This window comes from Chionomys nivalis, chromosome 22 (assembly GCF_950005125.1).
Source record: "Chionomys nivalis chromosome 22, mChiNiv1.1, whole genome shotgun sequence".
In the NCBI taxonomy this organism is placed as follows: Eukaryota; Metazoa; Chordata; class Mammalia; order Rodentia; family Cricetidae; genus Chionomys; species Chionomys nivalis.
The window spans coordinates 46,934,315-46,950,446 of record NC_080107.1 but is presented as its reverse complement, the minus strand read 5'-3'; the positions used below and the strand labels follow the sequence as shown (position 1 = coordinate 46,950,446).

Here is a 16,132-nt window from a genome sequence, read left to right as displayed (position 1 = left end):
CAGGGACTGTGGAGTGTCAAGTGGGAAGTCAAAGCCTACATGGTAGTGCTCTCTCTGAAAGCTCGGGCAGGAACTGGACTCAGAGCAGGGCACTTGCTGGTCTAGTCTCAGACTGCCTATCGCCCCAGCTAGTTGGCTTGGTTGTTGCTGTGTTCCAAAACTTTTCTTGGGGAGACGCAACACACGTGCCTAACACACCTATTCACCCAATTCAGGGAACCCCAGACAGACTGAAGTATGGATACCACCAACTCATGAGCCAATGAGTTTTATTGGGGCTACTTACAGGAAAATGGGTGAAGGGTTACTGACAGGAGCAGAAGTGACTCACAGACAGCTCTGTCACCAAAGCCCACTGCAGCATGGGTGACAGCTCACAAAGCTGGGAACCTGGAGAACAGTGCCAGCTGCAGATGGCTCAGTAAGGTTGCAGGGAGAGTGCCCTTTCCAGGTACCTCAGTTGGTCTAACCTTTTCCAGGCAGCTCTTCTCGTTTCAGAGTCTTCTTTGCTGTGGGGTCTGCTTACCCTGGCAGGAAGGGGCCTAGCGAGTCTGGTCATTTTCCGGGAGTTCTTGAAGCTCTTGTTTTCGGTTGATTAGTTCCTTGCTTTTGGAGCTCCCCTGCAGGATGGGATGCCTTAACCTCAGAGGAGACTTACTTGTACACAACAGCTGTTCCTGGCTTGTTCCGTGGGATAGGGCAGTGGCCACCCTGAGTTCTCCGCTCGGCTGGTTGCCGTGTTAGCCAGATGTTCAGCTGCTGCTACATTCCACCCAGTTATGAGCAGCCCCACCTCTGGGCTTTCGAGTGACTCTGCAGACACCAGGCATGACCATGTTGCATGAGTCACATGTCAGGCCTGAGACTTGTCACCCAGGAATGGAGAGGAAGTCTCCGCCCACTGGGGATGCTGGGACTGGGTACTGCTGGGCATCATGGCTCAAGTGGGGAGGAGCTGAACATCTATCAGCCGAGAAACGGAGTTAGGAATGTCAGATCCTGTCCCATTTCCTTGGCATTACATACACCAGAGCTTTGCACCCAATTGCCTATCTTCTGCCTTTCTACCCTGACCCTGGCAAACCCCCCCAAGTCAGTCCCACTCAGCTTAAAACACCTACCACATCAACCTCACCTTAACCCTGATTTTAAGGTTCTCTCTAGAGGAATGTGTTTCTCCTCTGAACACTTATCCCACCTCCCCCATAACTCCAGGAGGGAGGTGTAGGGCATGCCTCATCACAAAGCCTTGGACCAGGAGTCCCTGTTATTTTGATCATGCTGGGGACCTGACCACTCAAACATTTGACCTAGGGCTGGAGTAATGGCTCAGCAGTTAAAAGAATTGTCTGTTTGTCTACTTGGGTTTGGGTCCCAATAATCGCATGGCAGCTAACAACTGTCTATAACTTCAGTTCTAGAGGATCTTAAGAACATATATGGTTCCCAGACACGCATGCAGGCAAAACACACATACATATAAAATAAAAATTAATAAAATATCAAAATAAAAATAACCTGATGATAGGCAAGCCCAGGGCTTTGGCGAGGGGATGTACATTATCATCATCCATCAGGTTCAAGAAAGACTGTTGCAGGGGGCTGGAGAGATGGCTCAGTGGTTAAGAGTACCGCCTGCTCATCTAAAGATTCTGAGTTCAATTCCCAGCAACCACATGGTGGCTTACAACCATCTGTAATGAGATCTGGTGCCCTCTTCTGGCCTGCAGGCATGCATGTAGACAGAATACTGTAATACAATAAATAAATCTTTAAAAAAAAAAAAAGAAAAGAAAGACTGTTGCGTATCCACAGTGGTGGCAAACGCCTTTAATCCCAGCACTCAGGAGGCAGAGGCAGGAGGATCTCTGAGTCTGAGACCAGCCTGGTCTACAGAGGGAGTTCCTGGACAGCCAGAACTACACAGAGAAACCCTGTCTCAAAAAACAAAAAGAAAATGGAAGGAAAAAAGAAAGGAAGGAAGGAAAGAAGAAAGAGAAAAGAAAAAAGAAAAGAAAGGAAAAACTAAAGGAAAAGAAAGGAAAGCTGGTTTGCAGAACAAGACCTAACAAGCAGAGGGAGCAGAGCTGGGACCAAGAAAGGAGGCAGAAGGAAGAAGCTGCCCACCACAGCAGCCCCAAGCTCCAATCTCCAGGCCTTTCTGTAGCCCAGCAGCTTTTCCTAGCCCAAGATTCCAAATCACCCTTCCAATGACCTCCACTTTTCTGTTGAAGCTAATTTGGGAATTGGTTTGGCTTTGAAGCTAAAAGCCTTGGTAGACTAGAGCGTGTTTTACAACCTGCCTTAACCTTAACCTAGGTTTACAGTGACCTAGGCCGGCCAGGCACCTGCCCTGCAGCCCTGGCTGCTGCCCATCCTCTTATCTGGGATTTCTCTCCTTTGTCCTCCACCCTTCTAGCCCCAGACCCAAGCCTTCCCCCCACATGATGGTGTCCTTCCTTGCTCCTTGAAGTGCTACTGGACAGTTTTAAGTTCAGGGTCCTGCCTCAGCATCTCATCCTGAATCAGGAATCAGTTGAAAACCTCTTTGCCTCTAGCCTTTGTTTGAAAGCCCCCTGGATCTGAGAGGACATGGGGTGATCATATGGCCCCCGCAAAGCCTGCCACGACAGACCTTGGCATGGCATGGGCCCAGTTCTGCCAACTTGCTTCCCACATCTGGAGATTACCTACTTGTAGTGCCAACCACATACCCACAGGAGGCCCTGGCTGCTCACCATCACTGGAGGATCAGACACAACACCCGGCTCAGAAAAGAGTCCTTTATTTTCTCATAATCAGAGTTGGTTCACATCACCATCAATTCCTCTGGGACCTGGGGAAGGGGCGGGGCTGGCAAACGTGGTTATTATCCCAGTGCCTAGGCCCTGCTGTGTACTAATAGAGGGCCCAGAAAAAGACAGGGAACATCAGGAAGAAATGCCAGGAGTTGCTGGGTAGAGGCAGTCATGGGCAACAGGCCTAGAATGACAGCCAGGCTTCCACACCCCTGTGGCTTCCTTCATGGCAGGTGGGGCCACAAGACCGGTTTGAGAAAAGTCAATCAAAGGCGAAACAGGTCAACAGGGCACCAAGGGCCATTCCTAGTGCCTATCTGAGGCCTCATGACCCAGCCCCTGAAGAACCTGGTTCTTCAGGTAGATCAGGGGACTGAGGAGGATGGGTCCGGGTTGGCACTTCCCTCAATGAGACTGCTGCAGACCCAGATCCCTGGGGAAATGAGTCCACAAAAGATAGTAACATTTGTGCCTTGCCCTGTGGGCCTCCCAAGCCACACCACGGCCTTGGATGACATTTCTGAGGATCCTGTTAGAATCCTGGCCTTTCTCGATCTGCCTGGCACCTCAGTTCTCAGAGTTGCCAGTGACCGTGACCAGTGAGCGATATGGGAGCACAGTAGGCCCAGGGCCAGCTCTGGGACCATGGGTATGGGTCTCTGTGGATAGTGTCTCAGCCTTGGAGGTGCCACCGCTGTTTGAGCTCTACTCTCTGAAGAGAGGGTTGTGGATATGTCATAGGATTTCTCATAACAGGGCTCACCCAGAATGCATCCAAGCTCATAGCTGCCTCTTGACAGCTCCGGACTGTCATGTGTGTTTATGCACAGATGGTTCTGAACACACAAGTGCATCACACACACATGTGAACGAATGCAGACATGCCTCTTACTGATGCTGGGGGGTGTGCTGATACGTGTGCAGGAAGCACACACTGAGGGGGGGTGTGCTGATGTGTGTGCAGGGAGCACACACTGAGGGGGGGTGTGCTGATGTGTGTGCAGGGAGCACACACTGCGGGCAGCACACAGGGCCACCTGTGGAGTCGTGAGCATGTACTCACTCCCGCCGCTCACACTGAAGAGGATCTGGACATACCAGCAAGGGAGTGTGGTCATTCACATGCACACACAGCAGGCAGACCTGGGACACCTATGGGGAGTGGGTAGGAAACAGCAAGATGGGGAGAGGGTGCCAGGGTCTAGCTGGCGCAGTGCTCTGGTAGGCTGCTCAGAATGGTCTCCAAGTTGTGCTTGTCAGTGCGAATCTCAGCAAGGTCACTCTCAAAGCTCTCGATCTGCAGCTCCTGCCGAGCAGACTCTTGCTCCAGCCATCTCAGCTTGCGATGCAGGGCTCCCTGTGAGCCCAGTTGCAACCTCAAGCTTTCCAGTGCCCTCTGGGTCTCATTCAGGGTCTGAGCAGGAGCTCGGTGGGCATCCAGGGACCCTGTAGAGGAGCACAGGCAGCTTCAGGGGAGGCCAGCTGCTAGCAGGCCTTGGGAACCCAAAACCCAGGTCAGACACTCAGAACCTGGTCTGTCTACCACCTACCGGGAAAAACAGACAGAGAAGGACTGCAGGAGGGGGTAAAGGCCTGGGTGTGTGCCCCGTGGAGTTCACATGCAGAGTTAAGAACTGGGGCTGGCAATAATACCACTTTTGGGTATATATCCAAAGGATGCTCAATTGTGCCACAAGGACATGTGCTCAACTATGTTCATAGCAGCTTTTTTTGTCGTAGCCAGAACCTGGAAACAACCTAAATACCCCTTGATCAAAGAATGGCAAAAAAAAAAAAAAAAAAAAAAAAAAAGGTGGTACATTTACACAATGGAGTACTACACAGCAGAAAAAAATAATGACAGTTTGTATTTTGCAGGAAAATGGATGGAGCTAGAAAACATTATTTTGAATGAGGTAATCCAAACACAGAAAGACAATTATCACATGTACTCACTCATAGGTAGTTTTTAAACATAAAGCAAAGAAAGCCAGCCTACAAACCACAATCCCAGAGAACTTAGACAACAATGCGGACACTAAGAGAGACTTACATAGATCTAATCTACATGGAAAGTAGAAAGTAGAAAAAGACAAGATCTCCTGAGTAAATTGGGAGCATGGGGACCTTGGGGGAGGATTGAAGGGGGAGGGGAAAGGCAGGGAGGGGAGCAGAGAAAAATGTAGAGCTCAATAAATATCATGGGGGAAAAAAGAACTGGGGCTGGAAAGACTGCTCATTAGTTAAGAGTAGGCGTTACTCTTGCAGAGGATCCAGGTTCGGTTCCCAGCACCCACATGGTAGCTTACAACCCTCTATAATTCCAGTGCTAGGGCATCTCACACCCTCTTCTGGCCTCTGTGGGCACTGCATGGACATGGTGCACTCACACACAGGCAAAACGCTCCCGAGTAAAGTAAAACAAAAACCCTTTAAACAAGGGATTTAATTTTTTAATTCTTTTGTAACCAGGCTGGTCTCAAACTCACAGAGGTCTTCCTGCCTCTGCCCCCTGAGTGCTGGGATTAAAGGCATGCTCCACCACACCTGGTTGTTTTTTTGTATTTTTTAATTTTTTTTGGGGGGGGAGGTGTTTCAAGACAGGGTTTCTCTGTGTAAGCTTGGCTCTCCTGGAACTCACTCTGTACACCAGGCTGCCTCTGCTGGAATTAAAGCCATGCACCACCACACCTGGTGGGGTTTTTTATTTTTTAATAATTACTTATATTTACTTATTTATGGTTGGGGGCTTGAGTGAAAGTCTGTTTTCCCCTCCATAACGGGGCCAGGGCTGGAGCTCAGCAGCAGGTGTCTTCACCCTCTGAGCCATTTCCCAGCCCAGTTAAAAAAAAAAAAATAAAAGCCTCAATGAGTCCCCTCGAAAACCAGCATCCTCATTTACAAAACTGTGGGAGGGAGGTCCCAAGATAGATGCTGGCTCTAATGTCAGCACACATCTGCAGGTATCACCATGAGCTGGTCAGGTAGGTTCACAGAGTAGACTGCGGGTGTCCAGGTTCAGACAGGCCCCAGGGTGGCATGGGGCAGGAAGGGCTGTAGGCCCAGGGACAGGCAGTTGGTTTCTCACCCTGGCCCCTCATGAATTCCTTCCACTTAGTAGGACTGAGCCTCTCCAAGAGACAAAGAGTGGAACCAGGTACTCACACAGGAATGCCGTGTGGTGACAGCAGCCTTGTCACCTTGTCATCAAGTGTGATATTCAGCAGAAAAATGGAGCTCAACAGGGTAGAAGCCAGCCAGAAGTTTTGTTTTGTTTTTTCTTTCTTTCTTGGTTTTTGGCTTTTTGAGACAGGGTTTCTCTGTGTAGCGTTGGCTGTCCTGGAACTCACTCTGTACTCCAGGCTGACCTCGAATTTACAGAGATTTACCTGCTTCTGCCTCTTGAGTGCTGGGATTAAGGACATGCACCAGCAGCCTCAAGTGGTTTCTAATCCTTCCAGGTCCTTCTGAACTTCCCAGGCAAGGAACACTGGCTCAGGGGGCAAAAGGGGGCAGAGGCGGGCTGTTACATGGATCCAAAGTGCCTCCTAAAATGTTCGTGGGTTGAAAACTTGGTCCCCAGTTGATGAATCCCATCATCAAGAGGAGATTGGAACATGTAAACCCTCATCAGTGGATTTAACCACTGATAAATCCTAACTTCCTGAGGTGGCTGCCCTTAGGGATTGTATCCTTTATTTTTTTTTAATTATATTTATTCAGTCTTTCTGTTCCTCTCTCTCTCTCTCTCTCTCTCTCTCTCTCTCTCTCTCTCTCTCTCTCTCTCTCTCGTCAGGTCAGCCAGCCTAGCCAAATCATGAATTCTGGGTTCATTGAGACCCCATCTCACAATATGAAGCAGAGGGTCATTCAGGGAGAAAGGGTGCTCACCACCAAGGCTAATGCATTGAGTTCAAACCCATATGGTGGAAGGTAGGAAATGACGCTTATAAATTATTCCCTGACCTCTATCTGCATTCTGTGGCAAACACACATACAAATCACAAAATAAATAAGAAATAAATATAAGCTAGGCACAGTGGTCCATGCTTTGAATCTAGTTCCTGAGATCTAGAGACAGGCTGATCTCTGTGAACTGGAGGCCAGCCTAATCTGCATGGCGAATTTTGAGCCCTTGTCTCAAACTAAAATAAAAATGTTAAAAATAAATAAATAGCCCAACACAGTGACGCACGCCTTTAATCCCAGCACTACGGAGCAGAGGCAGGTGGATCTCTGTGAGTTCCAGGATAGCCTGGTCTACAGAGTGAGTTCCAGGACAGACGGAGCTACATAATAAAACCCTGTCTCAAAAAATAAAAATAAATACATAATGTGGAGAGGGATAGAGAAGATATCCGAAGTCAACTCAGGTCTCCACACACAAGCCCAACCCCCATACACAGATAAATACTTCCTAAAACGTTTAAAGGGGAAATGCCGTGTGAGTCCACTTAGTTGAGCCCCCTAGAGAACTCGAGGCCATAGAAAGGTGGCAGGCCCAGGGAAGGTGAGGAGAGCCAGTGTTTAAGAGGCTGTTTCTCTTTGGACAGCCATGAAAGTTCTGGAGATGTATGTATGTGTCTCCACATGACAGAAAGCCTGTGGCATGAGGAGGCAGCCGCAGACCCCTTTGCAGGCGGGGCTCGGTGGAAGGAAGTCAGGTCACCAGGAATGTGCCCTGACAGGGATATTAGCACTTCTGCTCCATCCTGACTGCTGTCATGTGACCAGGCCTCCTATGTGTCACATGACCAGGCCTCCCGCCCATGGTGTGCTATTAGGAAGCACTTCACCCCCAGAGTCTCAAAACAACAGGCCAATGGACTCAAATCCAGAGCCAAAGTAGGCCTTCACCTCTTCCTCTCCCTGCACCCTCTCTTGTGGTGTCAAGGATAGACCCCAGGACTTTGTGCCTGCTAGAGGGGCACTCTGCCACTGGGCCACATTCCTACCCCAAATCTTTCCTCCTCTTAAGTTGATTGTCTCAGGGAGCTTAACAAAACAACCGACCAACACAGTCACCAAAACGGGTACTTAGCCTGTCAGTGGTGGCCCACGCCTTTGATCCCAGCACTCGGGAGGAAGGGACAGGTGGATCTCTGTGAGTTTGAGGCCAGCCTGGTCTACAGAGTGGGTTCCAGGACAGCTAGGGCTACACAGAGAAACCCTATGTCGAAAAAAAGTATACTTAAACATGTTCACAAAGTACGTTTTATGCTATGTATATCTTAGCACAGGTTTTAAAAATATATGCTGTTCATCTCAGCCCAACCTCTCTCATCATTGCCTGGACATCCAAGTCTGTGGCTACCAGCTCTTCATCCAGAGGCCCTGGCCGTTCCTATATAAGTTCTCTTTGGTACAACCTGCCCAGAGTTTTCTTTTCCTTTTCTTCCTAATTTAAGATTTATTTTAATGTAAGTATGTCTTTTTGACTCTATTGAGGGTGTCCCCAGAGGCCAGAATCGGGTATTGGATCCCCTGGAGCTAGAGACACAGGCTGTTGTGAGCCACTGATGTGGGTGCTGGGACTGAACTTGGGTCCTCTAGAAGCACAGGAAGCAGGTGGGATTTAATAGCTGAGCCACCTCTTCTTCCCTCATTCTTTTCTGAGGCATGGTCTCACATGTACCCAAGGCTAGCCTATAGAACTTAGATCCATCTTTCTGCCTCAGCCTCCCAAGGGCTAGGTTTATGGCTATGCACTATCCCCGCCCTGGCTTCACGTGGAATTTTCCTTCCCGCTTGTGAACCCGTGTCGGCTGACTTCTCCCGCACTTCCTAAGTCGTCCACTTTCACTCTTCCTTCAAAGGTGGGCAAGCCAGCTCAGGGGGCTGGTGACATGCCCGAAGTCCCACCACCCAGGAAGGGACAGAGTCAGAATCAAGTTCTGTTCCCAGCGTGGCCCTTGCTTTTCTGCCATTCTTTCTAGGCTCTAACTGCTACCTCACCCACTGGGAACCAAGGGCTCCTTAATGTAGTGAATGGGTTTTCACTTCCTCCAGCCCACACCAGACTCACCAGAGTAGAGGAAGCTCATGTCTCTCTCAGGCCCTGGAGGCATAGTGAATTTAATTCCAGATACCCACCCTGCCCTACACAGGGCTCGCATGGCTACAAAGCCTGCGGTAGGTGACATGGTAGAAGTGGGAGTCCTGGATTTTAGGACAAGGAGAAATGTTCCTGTGACTGCCCACCCCACCCCAGGGACTCACCGTGGGGTCTCCTTACCCAGCTTGGCGAGCAGCTCTGACAGGACCTGGATGTCCTTCACCAAAGACCCTCGAGATTCTTGGATCCGGCGCTCCATGGTGCTCAGCCCAGAGGCCACCTTGGCCAGAAAGAACATCTTAGTGGCTCCTTGGGGTGATTGGGAGGGCTGGCTAGTTTTATGTCAACTTAAAATAAGCTTAAGTCATCTGAGAGGAGGAAACCTGAACAGAGATGATGCCTCCATAAGACAGGGCTGTAGACGAGACTGTAGGCCATTTTCTTAATTAGTGATTGATAGGGGAGGGCCCAGGCATGGTGGGTTGGTGACACCTCTGGGATGCTGGTCTTTGTTGCTATAAGAAAGCAGGCTGAAGCTGGGCGGTGGTGGCGCACGCCTTTAATCCCAGCACTCGGGAGGCAGAGGCAGGTGGATCTCTGTGAGTTCGAGACCAGCCTGGTCTACAAGAGCTAGTCCCAGGACAGGCTCCCAAACCACAGAGAAACCCTGTCTCGAAAAACAAAAAACAAAAACAACAACAACAAAAAAAAAGTAGGCTGAGAAAGTCATAAGGAGCAAGCCAGTAAGCAGCACCCCTCCATGGCCTCTGCATTGGCTCCCACCTCGGGTTCCTGCCCTGTTTGAGTTCCTCCCTGACTTGTCAGTGATGGACTGTTATCTGGAAATATAAGTAGAATAAATCCTTTCCTTCCTTGGTTGCTTTTGGTCATGGCATTTCATCACAGCAATGGCAACCCTAAGACACTGGGCATAGGAGAGTGTGAGGGCTGGGCACACCCACCTGCTTAGCCTCCTCCAGCTCCTGCTTGCGCGCTTCTGATGTGAGTACTAGCCGAGAGGCCTGGCGGAGTGTGGCCTGTGTCTGGCTGGCCAGTCGGCTGGCACGACGGTGCCTCTGCTTCCCCTCCCTCAGCAAAGCTTTGGCAAGCTGCAGGACAGCAACAGGAAGGAAGAATAAGCCCTGGGGAAAGAGGGGCTTTGTTCTTTGGTTTTCTTTTTTCAGACTGAAGTTGGAACCTAGAGTCTCGTACAAGTTAGGTAAGCACTCTATGACTAATCCACATCATGGCCAACTCATATTTTGCAATCGGGGCTTACTAAGTTACCCAGGATAGCCTTGGATTTGCGATCCTCCTGCCTCAGCCTGCAGAGTAGCTGGGATAGAGGCTTGTCCCACCAGGTCTGGCTTGGACAAGAGTTCTTACGACATGATACCAAGCCGTCTTCGCCATAGCCTAGAACTCATTCATTCCTACAATCAGCAGGCATGCGCTGGACACAGGCTGTGCTTTCAGTACAAATTCCTGCAAACTACTCATTTCTCCTAGTGGAGAAATTCCACCTGTCTTTTATATATGGAAACAGAGGTCCAGGGAGGGGGAGGAGGAGCTGCCCAAAGTCTGAACAATGGGACAAGAAACTGCGCCTGGATTTGGCAAGAATATCCAGTATTAACTCAGTAGCTAGGAAAGACATCTTTGTTAGTTCCTGGTCCTAGATGAGAAACCCCGCTTATCACTGGAGAGTATGTGAGCTGTGGGCTTGAAATACATGGAGTTACTACACTGGGGTATCTATTTTTCAGACTTATTAGTAATCTTATCGCCAACTGATGGTAAATTTTGTCAAATGCTTTTCTGTATTGTTAGAGAAGAACATGTCCAATATTTTCTCCTTCATTTTTATCAATTGCTGTACGGTCATTAATTAGCCTGTAATGATACATTCTTGAATCATGGAAATAAATTAGACTTGATAATAAAAAAAAGAAAAGAAACTGCACCTGGGATTCCTAGTTTCAGGCCAGCCCTTCAGAAGTTTAGGTGCTCAGGAAAAGAGTTCACTTGGGTGTGAGTATTGGATCTGAGGAACACACATACACACATATACACACACATACACACATATAACCCCCCACACCCGCCCACATACACACCCCACACACATACACACATACACCATAAACACACACACACATACACATATATACCCCCACCCACCCACACTCACACCCCCACATACACAATACACCACACACACACATAAACACACACATACACACATATACACACATATGCCCCCACACACCCACCCACATACACACCCCACACACATACACCACATACACCACACACACACACACGCACACACACACACATAAGCACACATACATACAGACATAGAATTCGGCTCCAGTTAAAGAAAGCCTAAGGAATAGCGAATGTGGCTCAATTAGACATGTGTTTGTCTCAAATGCACGAGGCTCTGAGTTCAATCTTTAGCACAGGATAAACTGGGGGTGGCGGCAGAAGTAGAGGCAGAAGAATCAAAAGTTCAAGGTCATCCTCAGTTAGACAGTGATTTCAGGGCTAGCCTAGGATTAAAAACATAAGACTGTCAAAAATAAAAAAGCAGGGGGTGGAGAGATTGCTCCCCAGTTAAGAGCAGTTGTTGCTCTTGCGGTGGACTTGGATTCAGGTCCTGGCACCCACACAGAGGCTCGCAGCTAGGGGATCCTTCTGACTTCTGCATGTACATACTGAACATACATATATACAGGTATAACAATGTACACACAAAATAGAGCATCTTAAAAATTGTATAGAAGCCGGGCGGTGGTGGCACACGGCTTTAATCCCAGCACTTGGGAGGCAGAGGCAGGCGGATCTCTGTGAGTTCGAGACCAGCCTGGTCTACAAGAGCTAGTTCCAGGACAGGCTCCAAAGCCACAGAGAAACCCTGTCTCGAAAAAGCAAAAAAAAAAAAAAATTGAATAGAAAGTAAATAAGATGAAATTAAAATAGTAACGACAACAAAGAAAAACCTAGAAATCTAGACAACATCCCACCAGACCCAGGTGTGAGTCCTGGTCATATGACTTAAGCTTGAACTTGGCTCTGCCTAGAGTCTTCACATTCTCATAGGCCCACAGGTGAGGTCACCCCATGAGCTCCTGAGCTGAGAGCCAGGACCCACAATCGTCAACACCGAGGGCAAGAAGGCTATTGTCAACATGGCTGCTGTCCTGAACCTGACCTTGGCGTTCTCCTTGGCCATCAGTTCTGCTTCTTTGCTTTTCTTCTTGGTGCTGGAGGAGAGAGCTGCAGAATTTCCCAGCATCCTCTCTGCCTGCCTGGTTTTCCTCTTCGACTCCTCCAGGAGCCTGGCCCGGATGTTGCCTGCTCTCCTCTTCAGCGCTGCCTGCTCCTTGGGCAGAGGAGACCTCAGCTTCACTCCTGCAAAACCGGCCAAGGCTGAGGCAGGAGGAACAGACGCATCCAGGAGAGCACCGCCAATGTGTGCCCAGCCCCAGGAGCAGAGGTCGAAACACAGATCTGTGTGTCCCCTTCTCATGGTGCCCCCCTCCCCGGGAATAACAAGAGGCGTGAGACGTTGCCCTCAGCAAATGCAAAGACGCATGTGCTATGATGGTGTCTGTATTGTGATCTCTCTGTTAAAGCCTCATCACACAGTAGTCACAGCCTCTGGGCTGTGCTGGGAGAGGGCAAAAGAGCCTGGGCTTGAGGTTGGAAGTTACTCTGTTGGGTTATGGGACAGAATCAGAGGGACAATTTTCCACCCAGCACAAGCAAAGTGCTGTTCTCAACCAGGAGAAGGTGACACCTGGGAGGTCATGTGCACCTCAATGTGGAGAGAAGGAGGCTGAGGGCAGCGAGGTAGGGACATACAATGGGCATCTCACAACCCTCCACAGTTCTGATGCCCCCGCAAGAACACATAACATCTCATAGGACAGATTTACATTTCCCTAAATGTTACTCTGGTTATATAAGCGTGCACACGGCGTGTCCTTTTCATAGGAGGCCCCAATGAGCGATCAGGACTCCAGGTCCCAAGGAAACTAGAAAACATGCCCGCCCCACACCACTGGGCCCCCACACCACTGGGCTAATTCATCTCCAGTCTGCAACAGGGCAGGGCTGGAGGGAAGGTGCTAGGTGGAGGGGACAAAGAGCCACTTGAAGCCCGTATTGAAGAGTCAGTCACACAGTGGGCCTTGAGGTAGAGAGATAAGTGAGCAGCTCTGATTCAAGGATGGATGAGCGACTGATTTTCTCTGTCTACAGGCCACTTGGGCTTGCTCTCTCTCTCTCTCTCTCTCTCTCTCTCTCTCTCTCTCTCTCTCTCTTTCGTGACAGGGTTTCTCTGTGTAGCCCTGGCTATCCTGGACCTCGCTCTGTAGACTAGGCTGGCCTTGAACTCAGAAAACTGCCTGTCTCTGCCTCCCAAGTGTTGGAATTAAAGGCCAGTGCCACCATGCTGGGTATAACTTCATTTTCTTAAAGTTCCAGAAGTTTGGGCCGTCATCAAAGCAGAGCCCACTCTAAACTGAAACACTGTAGCACATAGTTTGTTTTGTCTGGGGCATTTTGATACAGGGTTTCATCCAATAGCTTAAGCTGCTTTAGAACTTACCATGGTAACCCTGGCCGCCCTCACACTTGAGGCACTCAGCTTAGTCAGTGCTGGGAGGACAGGTGTGATCCACCATCCAGAAATTTGGGACCGGGAAGTTTTTTTTTGTTGTTTTTTTTTTTTTTGTTTTGTTTTTTTGACAGGGTCTTGTGTATCACGAGTCTGAAACTCACTATGCAGCCAAGAGTGAATTTGAACTCCTGATCCTCTCGAGTGCAGAGATTACAGGTGTATTACAGGTGTAATAAGCCCAACTGGCTTATTTGGGGCTGGGGATCTAACACGGGGGCTTTCTGCACGTTCAGCAAGCACCCTACCAACTGAGCCACATCCTCAGGCCCTGGTTTTGCTTCTTAACTTTACTGAAGATGGGACTTGGAATCTTGCATACTTTAGACAGCTCACTCTCCCTGAGCCACACACCTGCCAGGGACAACAGATTCTCTTCCCCTGGATCCTGAGGACCTCTGGGTTTGGTCTGATAATGCTGGGAGCTAATTAGGGTGGCCACAGGGGCACGTGTGACAGGAAGAGACAGACGGCATGGAAGTCCTGAGAGGAAGAGGGGCTGGTCCACCCGATGCTGCTGTTCCCTGCAGCCAGGCAGCCCTGGCTGGGGTAAGTTGGCTGTCAGAGCCTTGTTTAGAACCCACAGCTCAACAGGACATACATACCCTCGAGGTCAGCTAGTAGAGTCTCGGCTCCTATGACAGTCAGTGTGGCAGCTTGGACAGCTGAGGAAGCCTGCGTCAGGGCAGCTGTGGTCTTGTTGCGTAGCTGCAAGGAGGAGAAAAAAGCAGGGGCTGCCTGGAGACCTGTCAAGGGGCCCCAGATGGACAGGGTCCCAATCCTCAAATGACTCTGACTGGAGATCGTCCTGATTCTAGGATCCCTGATCTGATTAGATGGATGCCAAGCCCCACATCAATCCCAAGAAGACCCCATCTTCAGAAGCCTGGAGAATGATGGGAAAACTAGAGCCAAAGACATCCACATACTTCAGTCCCTAATGTGATGTCAGCCCATAGCTATTAAACAGTTTCTCCTCACAGAATAGCCCATGGCCACCAGATGAGACTACCTGGTAAAGCATTCAGGATCGATTGTGCAAGAGAAGACACAAAGAATGTAAGAGTCACAGGAAGCTGACTTCAGGGCATGGTATGAACTTTGAATTCTTGAACTCGCAGCAGCCATGACTATCTGTACAAGATCTGCATATAGTTAGAGCCCTCAACATCAGTTTTCTGTTATGGGGGCAGTGTCCTCCCTGTGGACTTATACTTAGCTAATGATTAATAGAGGAAGGAGACATTTTCTTCAGTAGTGTAGACCCTGCTGTGGTACTCAGCTCCCAGAAGGGCTGTGGAGGCTGCCTCCCTTCCTGGCTTCCTCACCCTAGATGGGAGTGGAGGTCAGGTCAGAGGACACTATGTGGGGTCCTCAACACAGCAAGGCTCGAACGGGTATGTGCCAGGCCCTGGATCCAACCCTCGGGTACGTCCTTTCTCCTCAAAGGTATTTCCTTATCTCCTGGGTTTGTAGGGAAGCTGAGGGGCCTCTGGGGAAGCCATGACTGCCATTGTGGGGGTTCTGAGTCAGGCCAGTAGTCTAGAATCCTGGGCGGTGTCATGCTGCTCTCCTGAGTTTGGCACCTGCCCTGTGGCTGGCTAAACATTAACATCAAATGGCCCTGTGGGAAGGGTATGAGAGATTTGGGTGCTGTCCCTAGAACCTTCCCATAAGCCTGAAATTATCTCCCAAGAAAAATGCTCTAGCACAGTTATTTTTGAATGAATCTTGTATATGTTAGCAAGCTGGTCCTAGTTAAACCGCCATTCTAGAACCCTCTGATCTAGTACCGTCTCTCGGGGCTGAACACCAGGCTATGTGACTTAACGCTGAGTCCCATGGGCTGCTCAGAGTGGGTGCCTCTGAACATGGGGTATCTAAGGGCAGAGAGGAGGAAGAGACCAAGGGCCATCCAGTTGTGACTGACCCCGAGAGGGTAAATGGATATGGCTTCTACCATCCACCTGTCTGCCTGTTTGTCTGTCCATCCCCTCTCCCTCCACCCCTTTACTTTCCTCAGCAAGCAGCCTTTCCCTCCCGTGGTTTGGCCGCCTTTAAAACTCTCAGGCATTTTGAGGGAGGCAGCAGAGACTTGCAAGTGCTATTTTCCATCTTTTGCACCCCACCCCACCCCACCCCAGGTTCTCTTGGGGGAGCCCCTCCCTCTTCCAGGTCCCAGATTCAAAATTGACCTGCATGAAGGGCTCCATTTTCTTTAGGGCTGCTCCAGCCTCCACCTGCAGTGCTCCTTCAGCCTGGACAGCCTGGCGCTCCCTCTGAGCCAACTTCTGTTCCAAGGCCTTCACTTTCCAGTCCAGATGCCTGGCTTGGGAGTTCTGAGGCTGCAGGGAGATTGTGGGTTCAGGTAGGGCTGAGAACCAGATCTTCTGTTCAGGGAAAAGTGTCCTGCTGTGCTGAGGGCCAGCCTGTGCCCAGCTGTGCTTAGGCCCAGCCTGTGCCCTGCTATGCTGAGGGTCAACCTGTGCCCAGCTGTGCTGAGGGCCAGCCTGTGCCCTGCTGTGCTGAGTGCCAGCCTGTGCCCTGCTGTGCTGAGGGTCAACCTGTGCCCAGCTGTGCTGAGGGCCAGCC

General features: G+C 49.9%; 1 protein-coding gene across 1 annotated transcript in view; it reads right to left on the bottom strand.

Annotated features, from left to right (window-relative positions):
* Positions 1 to 2,769: 2,769 nt before the first annotated feature.
* The window catches only part of Lamc3 (laminin subunit gamma 3), a 57,693-nt gene continuing 44,330 nt past the window's right edge, over positions 2,770 to 16,132 (bottom strand). The window contains exons 23-28 of the mRNA XM_057755640.1: positions 15,736 to 15,885; positions 14,146 to 14,248; positions 12,071 to 12,270; positions 9,816 to 9,962; positions 9,034 to 9,133; positions 2,770 to 4,244 (exon numbers count right to left, since the gene is read on the bottom strand). Of these exons, the coding sequence (XP_057611623.1) occupies positions 4,000 to 4,244; positions 9,034 to 9,133; positions 9,816 to 9,962; positions 12,071 to 12,270; positions 14,146 to 14,248; positions 15,736 to 15,885 (945 nt within the window). The 3' untranslated portion in view covers positions 2,770 to 3,999. The remainder of the gene's footprint in view (positions 4,245 to 9,033; positions 9,134 to 9,815; positions 9,963 to 12,070; positions 12,271 to 14,145; positions 14,249 to 15,735; positions 15,886 to 16,132) is intronic.